The sequence below is a fragment of the Pleurodeles waltl genome, chromosome 1_2, assembly GCF_031143425.1.
Source record: "Pleurodeles waltl isolate 20211129_DDA chromosome 1_2, aPleWal1.hap1.20221129, whole genome shotgun sequence".
NCBI lineage: Eukaryota > Metazoa > Chordata > Amphibia > Caudata > Salamandridae > Pleurodeles > Pleurodeles waltl.
In genome coordinates this window covers 311,528,736-311,544,140 of record NC_090437.1, presented here as the reverse complement: position 1 = coordinate 311,544,140, position 15,405 = coordinate 311,528,736, and the positions used below count along the sequence as shown (strand labels likewise).

General features: G+C 46.7%; 1 protein-coding gene across 2 annotated transcripts in view; it reads right to left on the bottom strand.

Moving 5' to 3' along the window:
- The window catches only part of SUSD1 (sushi domain containing 1), a 521,732-nt gene that overhangs the window by 126,230 nt on the left and 380,097 nt on the right, over positions 1-15,405 (bottom strand). For both annotated transcript variants that reach the window (XM_069238712.1, XM_069238719.1), the window contains exon 23: positions 5,814-5,907. In XM_069238712.1, the coding sequence (XP_069094813.1) occupies positions 5,814-5,907 (94 nt within the window). The remainder of the gene's footprint in view (positions 1-5,813; positions 5,908-15,405) is intronic.

The following is a 15,405-nucleotide window of genomic DNA, read 5'->3' as shown; positions in this document are numbered from 1 at the left end:
CAAAATCCACAGGTAGGCACTTTGCAAAAAACACCTCTGTTTTCTGTGAAAAAATATGTTGTGTCCACGTTGTGTTTTGGGCCATTTCCTTTCGTGGGTGCTAGGCCTACCCACACAAGTGAGGTACCATTTTTATCGAGAGACTTAAGGGAACGCTGGGTGGAAGGAAATGTGTGGCTCCTCTCAGATTCCAGAACTTTCTGTCACCGAAATGAGAGGAAAAAGTGTTTTTTGGCCAAATTTTGATGTTTGCAAAGGATTCTGGGTAACAGAACCTGGTCAGAGCCCCGCAAATCACCCCATCTTGGATTCCCCTAGGTCTCTAGTTTTCAAAAATGCGCTGGTTTGCTAGGTTTCCCCAGGTGCCGGCTGAGCTAGAGGCCAAAATCCACAGGTAGGCACTGTTTTCTATGAAAAAATGTGATGTGTCCACGTTGTGTTTTGGGCCATTTCCTGTCGCGAGTGCTGGGCCTACCCACACAAGTGAGGTATCATTTTTATCTGGAGACTTGGGGGAACGCTGGGTGGAAGGATATTTGTGGCTCCTCTCAGATTCCAGAACTTTCTGCCACAGAAATGTGAGGAACATGTGTTTTTTTAGCCAAATTTTGAGGTTTGCAAAGGATTCTGGGTAACAGAACCTGGTCCGAGCCACACAAGTCACCCCATCTTGGATTCCCCTAGGTCTCTAGTTTTCAGAAATGCACAGGTTTGGTAGGTTTCCCTAGGTGGTGGCTGAGCTACAGGACAAAATCTACAGGTAGGCACTTTGCAAAAAACACCTCTGTTTTCCTTCAAAAATGTGGATGTGTCCACCTTGCGCTTTGGGGCGTTTCCTGTCGCGGGCGCTAGGCCTACCCACACAAGTGAGGTATCATTTTTATCGGGAGACGTGGGGGAACGCTGGGTGGAAGGAAATTTGTGGCTCCTCTCAGATTCCAGAACTTTCTGCCACAGAAATGTGAGGAACATGTGTTTTTTTAGCCAAATTTTGAGGTTTGCAAAGGATTCTGGGTAACAGAACCTGGTCCGAGCCACACAAGTCACCCCATCTTGGATTCCCCTAGGTCTCTAGTTTTCAGAAATGCACAGGTTTGGTAGGTTTCCCTAGGTGGCGGCTGAGCTACAGGACAAAATCTACAGGTAGGCACTTTGCAAAAAACACCTCTGTTTTCCTTCAAAAATTTGGATGTGTCCACCTTGCGCTTTGGGGCGTTTCCTGTCGCGGGCGCTAGGCCTACCCACACAAGTGATGTATCATTTTTATCGGGAGACATGGGGGAACGCTGGGTGGAAGGAAATTTGTGGCTCCTCTCAGATTCCAGAACTTTCTGCCACAGAAATGTGAGGAACATGTGTTTTTTTAGCCAAATTTTGAGGTTTGCGAAGGATTCTGGGTAACAGAACCTGGTCCGAGCCACACAAGTCACCCCATCTTGGATTCCCCTAGGTCTCTAGTTTTCAGAAATGCACAGGTTTGGTAGGTTTCCCTAGGTGGCGGCTGAGCTACAGGCCAAAATCTACAGGTAGGCACTTTGCAAAAAACACCTCTGTTTTCCTTCAAAAATTTGGCTGTGTCCACGTTGCGCTTTGGGGCGTTTCCTGTCGCGGGCGCTAGGCCTACCCACACAAGTGAGGTATCATTTTTATCGGGAGACGTGGGGGAACGCTGGGTGGAAGGAAATTTGTGGCTCCTCTCATATTCCAGAACTTTCTGCCACAGAAATGTGAGGAACATGTGTTTTTTTAGCCAAATTTTGAGGTTTGCGAAGGATTCTGGGTAACAGAACCTGGTCCGAGCCACACAAGTCACCCCATCTTGGATTGCCCTAGGTCTCTAGTTTTCAGAAATGCACAGGTTTGGTAGGTTTCCCTAGGTGGCGGCTGAGCTACAGGCCAAAATCTACAGGTAGGCACTTTGCAAAAAACACCTCTGTTTTCCTTCAAAAATTTGGCTGTGTCCACGTTGCGCTTTGGGGCGTTTCCTGTCGCGGGCGCTAGGCCTACCCACACAAGTGAGGTATCATTTTTATCGGGAGACGTGGGGGAACGCTGGGTGGAAGGAAATTTGTGGCTCCTCTCAGATTCCAGAACTTTCTGCCACAGAAATGTGAGGAACATGTGTTTTTTTAGCCAAATTATTAGGTTTGCAAAGGATTCTGGGTAACAGAACCTGGTCTGAGCCACACAAGTCACCCCATCTTGGATTCCCCTAGGTCTCTAGTTTTCAGGAATGCACAGGTTTGGTAGGTTTCCCTAGGTGGCGGCTGAGCTACAGGCCAAAATCTACAGGTGGGCACTTTGCAAAAAACACCTCTGTTTTCCTTCAAAAATTTGGCTGTGTACACGTTGCGCTTTGGGGCGTTTCGTGTCGCGGGCGCTAGGCCTACCCACACAAGTGAGGTATCATTTTTATCGGGAGACGTGGGGGAACGCTGGGTGGAAGGAAATTTGTGGCTCCTCTCAGATTCCAGAACTTTCTGCCACAGAAATGTGAGGAACATGTGTTTTTTTAGCCAAATTTTGAGGTCTGCAAAGGATTTTGGGTAACAGAACCTGGTCCGAGCCACACAAGTCACCCCATCTTGGATTCCCCTAGGTCTCTAGTTTTCAGAAATGCACAGGTTTGGTAGGTTTCCCTAGGTGGCGGCTGAGCTACAGGCCAAAATCTACAGGTAGGCACTTTGCAAAAAACACCTCTGTTTTCCTTCAAAAATTTGGCTGTGTCCACGTTGCGCTTTGGGGCGTTTCCTGTCGTGGGCGCTAGGCCTACCCACACAAGTGAGGTATCATTTTTATCGGGAGACATGGGGGAATGCTGGGTGGAAGGAAATGTGTGGCTCCTCTCAGATTCCAGAACTTTCTGCCACAGAAATGTGAGGAACATGTGTTTTTTTAGCCAAATATTGAGGTTTGCAAAGGATTCTGGGTAACAGAACCTGGTCCGAGCCACACAAGTCACCCCATCTTGGATTCCCCTAGGTCTCTAGTTTACAGAAATGCACAGGTTTGGTAGGTTTCCCTAGGTGGCGGCTGAGCTACAGGCCAAAATCTACAGGTACGCACTTTGCAAAAAACACCTCTGTTTTCCTTCAAAAATTTGGCTGTGTCCACGTTGCGCTTTGGGGCGTTTCCTGTGGCGGGCGCTAGGCCTACCCACACAAGTGAGGTATCATTTTTATCGGGAGACGTGGGGGAACGTTGGGTGGAAGGAAATTTGTGGCTCCTCTCAGATTTCAGAACATTCTGCCACAGAAATGTGAGGAACATGTGTTTTTTTAGCCAAATTATGAGGTTTGCAAAGGATTCTGGGTAACAGAACCTGGTCCGAGCCACACAAGTCACCCCACCTTGGATTTCTCTAGGTCTCTAGTTTTCAGAAATGCACAGGTTTGGTAGGTTTCCCTAAGTGGCGGCTGAGCTACAGGACAAAATCTACAGGTAGGCACTTTGCAAAAAACACCTCTGTTTTCCTTCAAAAATGTGGCTGTGTCCACGTTGCGCTTTGGGGCGTTTCCTGTCGCGGGCGCTAGGCCTACCCACACAAGTGAGGTATCATTTTTATCGGGAGACGTGGGTGGAAGGAAATTTGTGGCTCCTCTCAGATTCCAGAACTTTCTGCCACAGAAATGTGAGAAACATGTGTTTTTTTAGCCAAATTTTGAGGTTTGCGAAGGATTCTGGGTAACAGAACCTGGTCCGAGCCACACAAGTCACCCCATCTTGGATTCCCCTAGGTCTCTAGTTTTCAGAAATGCACAGGTTTGGTAGGTTTCCCTAGGTGGCGGCTGAGCTACAGGCCAAAATCTACAGGTAGGCACTTTGCTAAAAACAGCTCTGTTTTCTGTGATGTGTCCACGTTGTGTTTTGGGGCATATCCTGTCGCGGGCGCTAGGCCTACCCACACAAGTGAGGTATCATTTTTATTGGGAGACTTGGGGGAACATAGAATAGCAAAACAAGTGTTATTGCCCCTTGTTTCTCTCTACATATTTCCCTTCCAAATGTAAGACAGTGTGTAAAAAAGACGTCTATTTGAGAAATGCCCTGTAATTCACATGCTAGTATGGGCACCCCGGAATTCAGAGATGTGCAAATAACCACTGCTTCTCAACACCTTATCTTGTGCCCATTTTGGAAATACAAAGGTTTTCTTGATAGCTATTTTTTACTCTATATATTTCAGCAAATGAATTGCTGTATACCCGGCATAGAATGAAAACCCACTGCAGGGTGCAGGTCATTTATTGGCTCTGGGTACCTAGAGTTCTTGATGAACCTACAAGCCCTGTATATCCCCGCAACCAGAAGAGTCCAGCAGACGTAGCGGTATATTGCTTTCGAAAATCTGACATTGCAGGAAAAAGTTACAGAGTAAAACGTAGAGAAAAATTGATGTTTTTTTCACCTCAATTTCAATATTTTTCTTTTTCAGTTGTTATTTTCTGTAGGAAACCCTTGTAGCATCTACACAAATTACCCCTTGCTGAATTCAGAATTATGTCTACTTTTCAGAAATGTTGCGGTTTCTGGGATCCAGCGTTGGTTTTATGCCCATTTCTGTCACTGACTGGGAGGAGGCTGAAAGCACAAAAAATCGTAAAAACGGGGTATGTCCCAGTAAAATGCCAAAATTGTGTTGAAAAATTGGGTTTTCTGATTCAAGTCTGCCTGTTCCTGAAAGCTGGGAAGCTGGTGATTTTAGCACCACAAACCCTTTGTTGATGCCCTTCTCAGGGAAAAAACCACAAGCCTTCTTCTGCAGCCCATTTTTCCCATTTTTTTGAAAAAAACGAAATTTTCACTGTTTTTTGGCTAATTTCTTGGCCTCCTTCTGGGGAACCCACAAAGTCTGGGTACCTCTAGAATCCCTAGGATGTTGGGAAAAAAGGACGCAAATTTGGCGTGGGTAGCTTATGTGAACAAAAAGTTATGAGGGCCTAAGCGCGAACTGCTCCAAATAGCCAAAAAAAGCCTCGGCACAGGAGGGGGAAAAGGCCTGGCAGCGAAGGGGTTAACTGTTCCAGTACTGCTGCAGCCTATCTGCGGGATGGTGTGCAATGTGTGTAACCATAGAAAGTGTTGCTAGTTTTGTCAAAGCAAGTTGAGGTTTTGGGATCTGATTTGGTGTCTCAAAAACCGATGCACCACTGAAACTAGTGGTGATAAATAACAATTAAAGCCAACATCAAAGCTGACTTCTCTGAAATGTTATAGCTAGATAACATTAAAGCAAAAAACTGACTAGGCCTCTGGCTGGGGTGACTAGATATCCAGGAAAGCCTCGGTTAGAGCCTCGTTGTTTATGTGTTTACGTGGATGAGCATTGGCAATCAAATTATTATGAACCCCTGGGTCGATATAAACTTGCAGTCTATGTTCATGATTAATTCTAGTTCTGAAGAACTGGTGATCGGTGCTTTAAATGGGCCAGTACTTCTTTAATTTGAATGGGAGAGTACCTGCACTTCCCAGGACTGCTGTGATACAATGGGTGAGTAAAGGCACTTCTCGGGAGTAAATAGGTATTGTAAATATGAGTACCCGAACTTTTATATTTCAATTAACCTCTGTCCAATTGATTGGCCCAGTGGAAGTGGCGAAAGTCAGGAAGGCCGGAAGACACGTGAGGGTTAACTAGTGCGTTATTTATGGAGTGCACTTTATGCCCTCAGTGCTGTGCAGTCTATACAAATAGCACACGACGCAGACAACAGCAGGAAATCCGTTTAAAATGCTCTGAAATCACAGCAATCAAAAAACAAACGTGCCCCGTGCTGTGGCACGTGACCAGTAATACAAATTTTACTTACCATGCAGCGGAGAAGGAAATAAATAGAAAGAAACAGACGACAGCGAGGGAGCCTAGTCCGACCACAGTCACGTGCTGCCGAGCAGGCGATGTATCTGGAAAAGAAATCAAACAGATCATTGGGCCCGTTGCCAGGGACGTGCGGCTGCGTGCACGTGGTGCCGCAGCTGATACTGATCACACACAGGCTTTGGGACAGCTTCTATTCTAGGCTGCATTTCTCGATCACTTGTCACTAAGGTTTGAAGTCAGGTCTATGGCACGGCTATCACAGAACAACCATAGTCTCTCTTTGTTGTTTAGCTGCTGCGTTTCTGGGGGTTCCAGGTCTCCCGGCACATAGCGCTTCTGGGACTCTTTTGAAAGTCTTCACTAACGCTGTCTTGGTACTGTAGATACTGATGCTGCAATAACATTAGACTCAGATTACAATAGTGTGCAAATCTTGTTTTGGGTATTAATCCAGTTTGTGCCCAAAATGGGATGGTGATTCAGTCCTGCAATGAAGCACGATGCCGATCGGCAAACAATATCGGCTCCCTTCATATGGTAACCCAGTGAGAAGAGAATGTCCCAAGGTGGATCTAAAGGTGTGCTGGAAACTCCTGAATAGAGTGGGTTTCCAGATCATATTTCCAGCTTCTACACAGCTGACGACCACTATGGACGTTAAAACACCCCTAAAACATCGGCGGCAGACTGAGAAACTGTTTTTTTGTGTTTTGCAGGAGTGGGGGAGTGAAGAAGGAAGCCCTGCCTCACAAGCAGTGTTTGGCATAAAGTTTAGCCTCGCCAAGGCCCTGCCCCCGCCGCTCCAAAGGGTGAAAAATGTTTGGGGGTTGACAGGTCTGTGGTTTTTGGGCAAAACTCAAATATTTGTTTTGTGATGTGTGGGTTAGGAAATGTTAGATAATCTCAGAAGCAAATAGGACAAATGCACTATTTGAGCTTGTGGGAATGGGGAGTACCATACGTTATTTCCAAGTTATTCACCATCTCTGCATAAGTATGCCAAATTGCACACGCATTATCAAATTCCACACAGTGATACATTTAAAGGGACATACATTGCACCCAAATTTAGCAGAAATGATGGTGATTGGGCACTGGGGGTGTTGTTTAACCAAAATCATAGTGGTATCGGAAATTACATCACATGCGATTTGGTGTATTTTTTCACAATCAAGGGATTTCATTGCGCACCACGTTTTAATTCTGTAACGATGGAAGAAGTGATATAATGCAGTTTTTATCCCTGATATGAAGTGGATAAAAGTCAATAAAAAATCCTTAAACAAGTGAAATTTATAACTGTCAAAGAAGTGTAGAGTGTATGAGGCTGGCCCTCTAAATAGTGTGCAAAGGTAGGCACACTGTGCATGGGGACCAGGCAACCACACTTTGATTTACAGGGGTAAAACTAGATCACCTAGTGCTCCAATTTTTGAGGTACCTTGGTCGAGCAGTTAGGCCAATCTTGGAGAAGTGCAAAGCATTTGTTGTACTCACAGATTCAATCTTGCCACTCACAAACTCAAAGAAATAACTCAAGAACAATTGTTTAAAGAATCTGATTTTTGTGCGCTTTTTAAGACCCAGATAATCAAAATTGGTTAAGTACTTTTTGAGATATGGATTTTTGAAGTTTAAGAAAAATAGTATTTCACGTAATTACACACCATACAAATCAATGGAAAGTCAATTTTAATAATACATATAAAATAACGCAGTTGCTTTACCAAGTTTTTCTTTCGCAGGTTGGTCGAGGTTGTTGGTGGGCACACTGTGCCAGCTGGGGAAGTTAGGGCATTTCCCATTTCCTGCGGGAGCAGCGGTGAAAAGTCTCTGGAGCTGCTGCAGGGCCACTTGGAAAAGGTCTGTGCAGGTAAGGTTAGAGGTGGTTCTTTGGAGTCGACTTGGAGTGTCGAGGTCACAAGGGGTGAGGGACCCTTAGAGCACTGCAGATGCTTTGTTGCAGCTCGCAGGGCGGCTGGGTGCAGAGCAAGTCGGTGAGCCAGGAGCTGTGCACAAAGATGCCCTTTGGAGCTGGAGGTAACTCAGTTCAAGGGTCGTTTGCAAGGCAATGGAGGCACTCTAGCAGGAAGTCCAAGATATTCCTGAAGTCCCTCGACATGAGGCTTCCTTCTGGTCCTTTTTCAGCCCTGGGCTGGCTGGTTTCCTGGTGTCCGATGTCAGCCGACCAATACCGAGGGTATTGGTACGGTTTGACCATTGCAGGGCGCAGTGCCACCAAACTTGGCACACTTTCAGGGTTTTTCCTTGTGGTTATCAGTGTGTCAACGGGTCTAGCTTCAACTTCTGGTTTGGGAGTTAACAGCTGATCATGAAGTGACCCTTACTGGTTTGCAGGTTTCTTCTTGTTGCAGAGTGGTGCCTACACTCTGGAGGATGTTCTTGGGCGATTGGCAGAGCTGGGGTTCTTGAGGTCAGTCCAGTTGCCCAGCAGCTCCTCAACAGCTATTGTCGGATCTTGGATGCAGCAGTCAAGGTTTGGCGCCTTTACTTTGTGCAGCAGGTCCACAGTTCTCGTGCCTTGGATTTTCTTGGTGCTAGTCTTATTTGTGTCCTTCAAATCTGATTTCTAGGGCTAGGGATGCCCACTAAATACTGAATTTAGTGGGTGTTTCAGGGGGAACCTGGTAGAGTCCAATTGGACACCTACCTTTGGGTGGCTACTGCCACTACAGTGACCACTTCCTGTGGGAAGGGTAACTTCCCTATCCCTGATTGGCTATTTTCCTTCCTTCTAAGATTGAGGATAATGAAATGGAGTATCCACCTTGCAGGCAACACCTTAGGGTTGGTGCATGCCAGATGGGGCCACTCCTCCTATCCTTTGTGTAGTTTCCCGCCTTTGCTTCAGCCAAAAGTGGGGGTTTAGGAAGAGGTTGACCATCTGCTGCTAGCAGCAGGCCTGGGGGTCGAGTTTCAAAGGCGGTAAGCCCTTTGAAGCTTGCCACCAGGGCAGTGCACATTCCTAAGGGAGGGGGTGTTTGCACCTCCTCCCAGGAAGGGCATTGTTCTACATACCAGAGAGACAACTCTCTCTCCCAAGGTTTGTAGATTGGGTGTCTGGAGGTGGCAGGCTGGACAGAACCAGTCAGCAACCATGCCAGGGTAGTTAGATTTTGCAGGGGGCAACTCTAAGGTGACCCCTGGGTACATTTAGGGATACATCCAATAATAGTACTGGTTTAGATTTATCATTCTGAGTTGTCTGATAACCAAACAACCCAGGGTTCAGAGTGGCCATGATGTAGCTGGAAAACTCGTGTTGACCAGTGTCCAGCACATGTATTAAAATGGCTGCTCTCTTCACTCATTATGTCACAGGTTTGGCAAGGATACAGTGGGGGCATATTGCTCACCCAGCTATGTCCTCACATATAATATGGTGTACCCTTCCTAAGGGCTGGAACGTCTGCCAGAGAGTTGTCTTATCTGTAGTGTATGCAGTGTATGGTTGACAGGATACACAGGTAGTGTGCCATGTCAAGTTTGTGTTTTAGGCTTGCACCAGTACACACAGCCTGCAATGGCAGTGCTGGGAGCATTTGGATGCATGGTCCTAAAGGGAGACACAATCAGTGCTGCTGCCCTCAGGGGCCACCCATAGTACCCCATTCCCTGGGTACCTAAGTACCTTTTACTAGGGACTTATAGTGGTAGCTAAAGGTGTATCTAATTACTCCAATGCATCACAACAGTTTTAGGGAAAGAGCTCTGGCCCAGGGAACCTGGTTAGCAGGGGCCCTGGGAACTATGAATGTCTAGGCTACATCATACATCAGGCAAAAAGTAGGGGCTAACCAAATCCAAAAGAGGCCTTTTCTCACACTACCCCATCCCCCAAAGGAAAGAGGATGAGGCTACCCTTTCCCTAGTGAGTCTTCATCAACTAAGTGAAAGAACCTGGAAAGGCCATCTGCATTGGCATGGGCAGTCCCAGGTCTGTGTTCCACTCGAACGTCCATTCCTTGTAGGGAAATGGACCACCTAAGCAGTTTGGGGGTTTCACCCTTCATCTGTTGTAGCCATCTGAGAGGCCTGTGGTCAGTGTGTACTATGAAGTGAGAGCCACATAGGTATGGCCTCAGCTTCTTCAGGGCCCAAACCACAGCAAAGGCTTCCATCTCTATGGTACTCCAATTTTGTTCCCTAGTGAGTAGTTTCTTGCTTATAAAAGCAACTGGCTTGTCATGTCCATCATATTTTTTCTGGGAAAGGACCGCCTCTATCCCCATTTCAGAAGCACCTGTTTGGGCTATGAACTGTCTGGAGTAGTCTGGTGCTTGTGGGACTGGAGCAGAGCACATAGCTTTCTTCAGAGTAACAAAGGCCTTTTGACAACTCACTTTCCAGTTAACCTTTTTGGGAATTTTTGAGGTTAGTTCTGTGAGGGGGCAACTATAGTGCCATAATCCTTCACAAATTTCCTATAGTACCCAGTCAAGCCAAGGAATGCCCTGACTTGTGTCTGGGTTGTCGGAACTTCCCAAGCCAGAATAGTCTGAATCTTGGGTGGAGGGGTTGCACTTTGCCTCCACCAACCAGGTGACCCAAGTAAACAATGTTTCCCTGCCCTATCTGACACTTACTGGCCTTGATAGTGAGGCCTGCTTTCTGCAGAGCCTGAAGGGCCTTCCCGAGGTGGATCAGGTGATCCTGCCAGGTGGAACTATAGAAGCTATGTCATCCAGATATGTTTCACTAAAAGGAGTTGGTTCATCAACCTCCGGAAGGTGGCAGGTGCATTTTCTAATCCAAAGGCATAACAGTGAACTGATAATGCCCACTAGGAGTAGAAAATCCTGACCTCTCTTTTACTCCTGGGGTCAGGCCAATCTGCCAGGACCCAGATGTTAAATCAAAAGTAAGACAATATGTAGCTGCCTTTACCATTTACTATGGACTTACAGTGGTAGCTAAAGGTTTATCCAATTGTGACAATGCATCACAACAGTTTTAGGGAAAGAGTTCTGTCCCAGGGAACCTGGTTAACAAGGGCCCACGGCACTATCACTTTCTAGGCTTCATCAGGCAAAAGTGAGGGTTGTAGAAAAGAGGCCTTTTCTCACAAGGAGATATCAGAATAGCTTCAAATCAGCAAGTGGCATCCCTTGATTGTATTCTTGCTATACTTTTCTCTACCATGGAAATCCTGGCCATCATTTTTTCAAATCCAAAACAAGTATATTTATGGGCATCAGAGACAGCTGTTCCTTTATTTTATGGCAGGTGACAAATCCCTGTTCCTGATAGCCACCACAGTGAAATAGTAACACTAATGGCCTAAAACATGGCCATCACTTTAGTTTGTGACGGGATCTGACATATGTGATGCATGTGGGAGCAGGATGAGCTGTCGCTTTCAAATGTATATGTTAGAGTGGAGACATTTGGTTAACCAGTGTGGGGATGGTGAATGCTGTAGCTCTTGCACTGATAAAGACAATACCCAGATTCAGCTCTTTCTCTTTAATAGTCAGGTCTGCTTGACCAACATTCTGTCAGGACCAGCATGATACTAGAAATAAGCACCATTGCACAGTGAGTGTCCATAATATGTCTCGAATTACAGCCATTAGACCAAGTAAGTATTTTTCTCAGGGAGAACAATATACCACTGGTGACAAATAATGCCACTATGAGCACGCATGAACAATGAGCATCATCCTCTGGAAGCCCACAAAATGTAAAGCCCTGCCACCACCCCAGCTCTATCATCTCCCACCAGAGAAATTCCTTCAGTCTCCTACCTCACTCAGAGAGTGTGCCACTCCTGCTTCACCCACACCCTCCTGCTTGCCCCTCCCACCAGCCAATACTGCTTTCCACCACCACAGGCTGTTGAAAGCTCTCCTGTCCGCCACTTTCCTCCTCCCAAAGAGTGCTTACAACGTCTCAATGGATCATTTCACCTTTCCCCTGGGAACTCACTTTTGTTCCCTATTACATGTGCTAACACCTGCTCCTCCCTAGGTGTTCCCATCCATCCTTTCTTCCTCCCAAGACCCAAAATGAGTAGCAGTAGCTCAGAAACAAGAGAGAGAGAGAGAGAGAGAGAGAGAAAGAGTGTTTGAGTGCATGTATATGTTACTATCATCCTAAGCCCCTCCCCTGGGATCACTCATAAAAAGCATGAAAACATACAAAAAGTCATACGTTCCATCTGGGTGCTTAAGCATCCGCAGAAGCTCATTTTATGAACACAGTAATTTGTACCCTCAGATTGTTGGTGGTCAGACTGCCGCACTCCGGGTGGGCTGACCACCCAATTACAACTCTGGCGGGTGGACCCACCAGGGGACCGCTGTGCCCCCCTCCCCGGGAACATGGTTCCTGACAGCATGGCAGCGGTCAAAGTTGTACTCAGCCAGGGCGGCGCTGAACTCAGTGCCACCTGACTGATTACAACTCTCCTCACCGCCAGCCTTTCCATGGCGGTTTCACTGACATGGAAAGGCTGGCAGTGAGGGTGTGCTGGCAGTTAGGCCAGTGCAGCCCCCCCCCCCCTGCCCAGCACCTTTGAAATGCGCACTGTCTGCTTTTCAAGCAGTGCTGCAAGATAGTACTCTGCTCCTTTAAGGGAGTTGAGTGCTATATCATAGCGCTGTTCCTGTCCGTCTGACCGGCGGGAACGCTCTATTGCAATGTTCAGGAACATTGTAATAGGGCAAGGGGAACGTCCTCCGCATGAGTTTGGGGGTCCTGCGTTGGGACTGTCAAAATCATAATGAGGCTGAAAGTGCCTAGTGTCTCTGAAGGCTCCCTGTAACTGAAAGGACATTTCCATGCCACAGAACATACTGACAGATCACAAAGACAGTTATTCTTGGAGAGCATGCTGTTCATTCATTGCACATTTGTGCAGACACATGTCTGAAATAATGAGCCTTGGGAAGGCCTCAGCTCCATTGCCTTAACGGATGATATGTGTTGAATTCACTGTGTGGCTTTCCATTTGATCTCAGTAACTCTGCTGTAACAAAAAAAAACATTGGAATTTCAATAACCTGCACTATTGGAGCTACCAACAGTATAAGATGTTTCTACCATTGAGATACAAATCCAATAAAGAATGCTTGATCCTGGAAAAATCTGTCACTTATCATGCCTCCTACAGTCCCCTCAAAAGAGGTGCGGTTATTCCAGTAAAGATTTGGTGTGCGTGCACGGGGCAAAAGAATGGAGAGAAAACGCGAAAAGGTTAAATTAACCTGGTTGTGATGAGAGGGCTTTGGAAATTGAGCTAATAGTTATGGAGTAGGGAGTGCCCCTAAACTAAGTGATTTGGTGCATTTCACTGTTCCCACAGCATGGACTTTCAGTGGTGCTGGTGTACCTCTGCTCCGGCTAACAAATGAGCCTGCAGGTTGGCAGCTGCTTCTTTGTTGCTGGCTGCCCTGTGGCATGCGTTCTTTGTGGAATCCCTGATGTGCGGCTGTTCTTAACTCCAATCTGATCTGTGCAGGGAGTCAGGAGGATACTGTCCATGTTAAAACTTGGCAGCCTACATTGTACTAGCGCTGCATGGGTTTTCGACCCTGGTTTTCTGTCTAGTGTGGCAACCGGAAGCACTGGTTGTTGGAGTTCGGCAGGTGTGGGGACTGGACTGATGGACCCACATACACCCTGCGTTACCACAGCTATGTTCTGAGGGGTTCTTTGCTGGAGGGCGAACCGAGATTTGCCTTTGACCGCCACCTTTTTTTCAAATATATTCTATATGTTTCTTGAGCAGCCTCATCATGCGCCCAAGTCCCTGAAGCAGAGGATCATCTGGAGGATCTTGAGAAAGGCATTCACTCACGTTTGGCCACTCTAACCCAGTGTGAGCCTCTACCTTATGAACAGCTGTAGGATCACTGACCAAGTGAGAGGATGACAGCTCCTTTGCAGTACGATTCATGAAGGAAGATGTCTACTGTGATGACGCAGAAATTAATTTGGAAGTTCATAAAACATTAGCTATCTTCTTTACGAAATCATGAGTCGGGGGATGATCCTTGCAGATCTTGAGGGACAACTACAAAAAGTGGCTGTGACGTATGCAGGAGACAGTAAAAAGGGACTTGCCTCTCAGAGGACAATTTTTTCTGGATTTGAATTATGCAAGACAGAAGAGGAGGGAAGAGCTTCAAGTTACCCAAACTGTGATGTTGGTGGCAGTACTGGCTGCTTCCCATTGGTTCCCTGCGGCATTCAGTGTGGCGTAGGAGGGTATAAATATATGTTCACATTCCCTCAAACTGCGCAAGACTTTTTGAAAGGCAGGAGAACTGGCAAGTTGATGACGAAACTGGGAGTCATGATTCTTGCAGATTTGTAAATTATGTTGCCTTGTGCGATTTTCACGCATTTGTAATCGGAAGGATAGAGGAAGTATGCTGTGAGGTTCTTAAAATAAATGATATTGCTTGTTCTTGCTGAGTCCCTCTCCTTTCCCTTCCATTGCCTTTCCTCCGTTATCCTGTGTCTTGTTGCTGTGTGGGATCCCGGGTTACATAACCGAGTGTTACGATGACAGACTAGTGGCCTAAGAAACTTGAGGGTGGCCCCCTGCACAGTACATGGAGGGGCCACCGCTCACCCGGAGGTCTCAGGCCAGTATAATGTGTGGAGGGGGACCCTGGAGCTCGACCCCCCCACCTCGGAGGCTGCCTTTGTTACGCCACTGTGACAGACTTGTATTCTTAAACGGCTCTATTATGTGATCTGTCATTGACTTTGGTCTATAGCGATGCGTGCAATGCACGAAAATAGCTTTAAAATGTGATTGTGAGATTGGTGCATCTGTAGTGCCTCGTGGCTACGTTCATCTGTGTCATGCCTCGCCCCCACTCCCGCCCCCCGCGTTCCCTCTGCTTTCCGGCCCCCTCTGCCAAGAAGACCAGTGCTGCATGTCTGACTCACCCACGAGCAGACCAGCTGACAGGCTAGAGAGGCCATTGCCTGCAGAAAGAAGTCTGCGGGCGACGCAAGTGTTTTCACCGATTGTATGCTTTGGAAAATATATTAAACCAGGATAAATGAAAAGCTCAGTTTGCTTCACTTTCAGCATCACTGTCTTCTTTTTCACGCTGTTGCTGTCTTGTCAAGAGAGATTTGCAAGATGGCTGACAGAGTCCCTGAGTCTCCCACTGCCTCGGGTGCGCATTTAAGTCGCAGTGAGTACATGGGGAAGGCTAACCGAGGAGGTGGTAGGCCGGAAGCTAAAGAACCTGATAGGCACGAGCTTCAGATCTTTGAAAAATAGCAGACGTTTCTATGGTGGTTCTCTTTCTAGCATTAATGACCATTATCAGGAGTTATTGGCCGCCCACCCCATTAAGCATGCAGTGCCGAAGGACAATGGAGGCCTATTATCCAATAAGATTGTCCAATCAAACATTCATTGATCTTACCAGAGCACGCTTGCTGGATGTATTACGGACTGGAAAACACATGAGGTTTAATTTTATTTAAAAAACACATGCCTGACCATAGGTTTTTGTATAAAGTACTTTCAAAGTAAAGGCAGCGACTGCCCGTGTGGGGTGACATCACTAAGAGTTCAACGAGAGAGATGG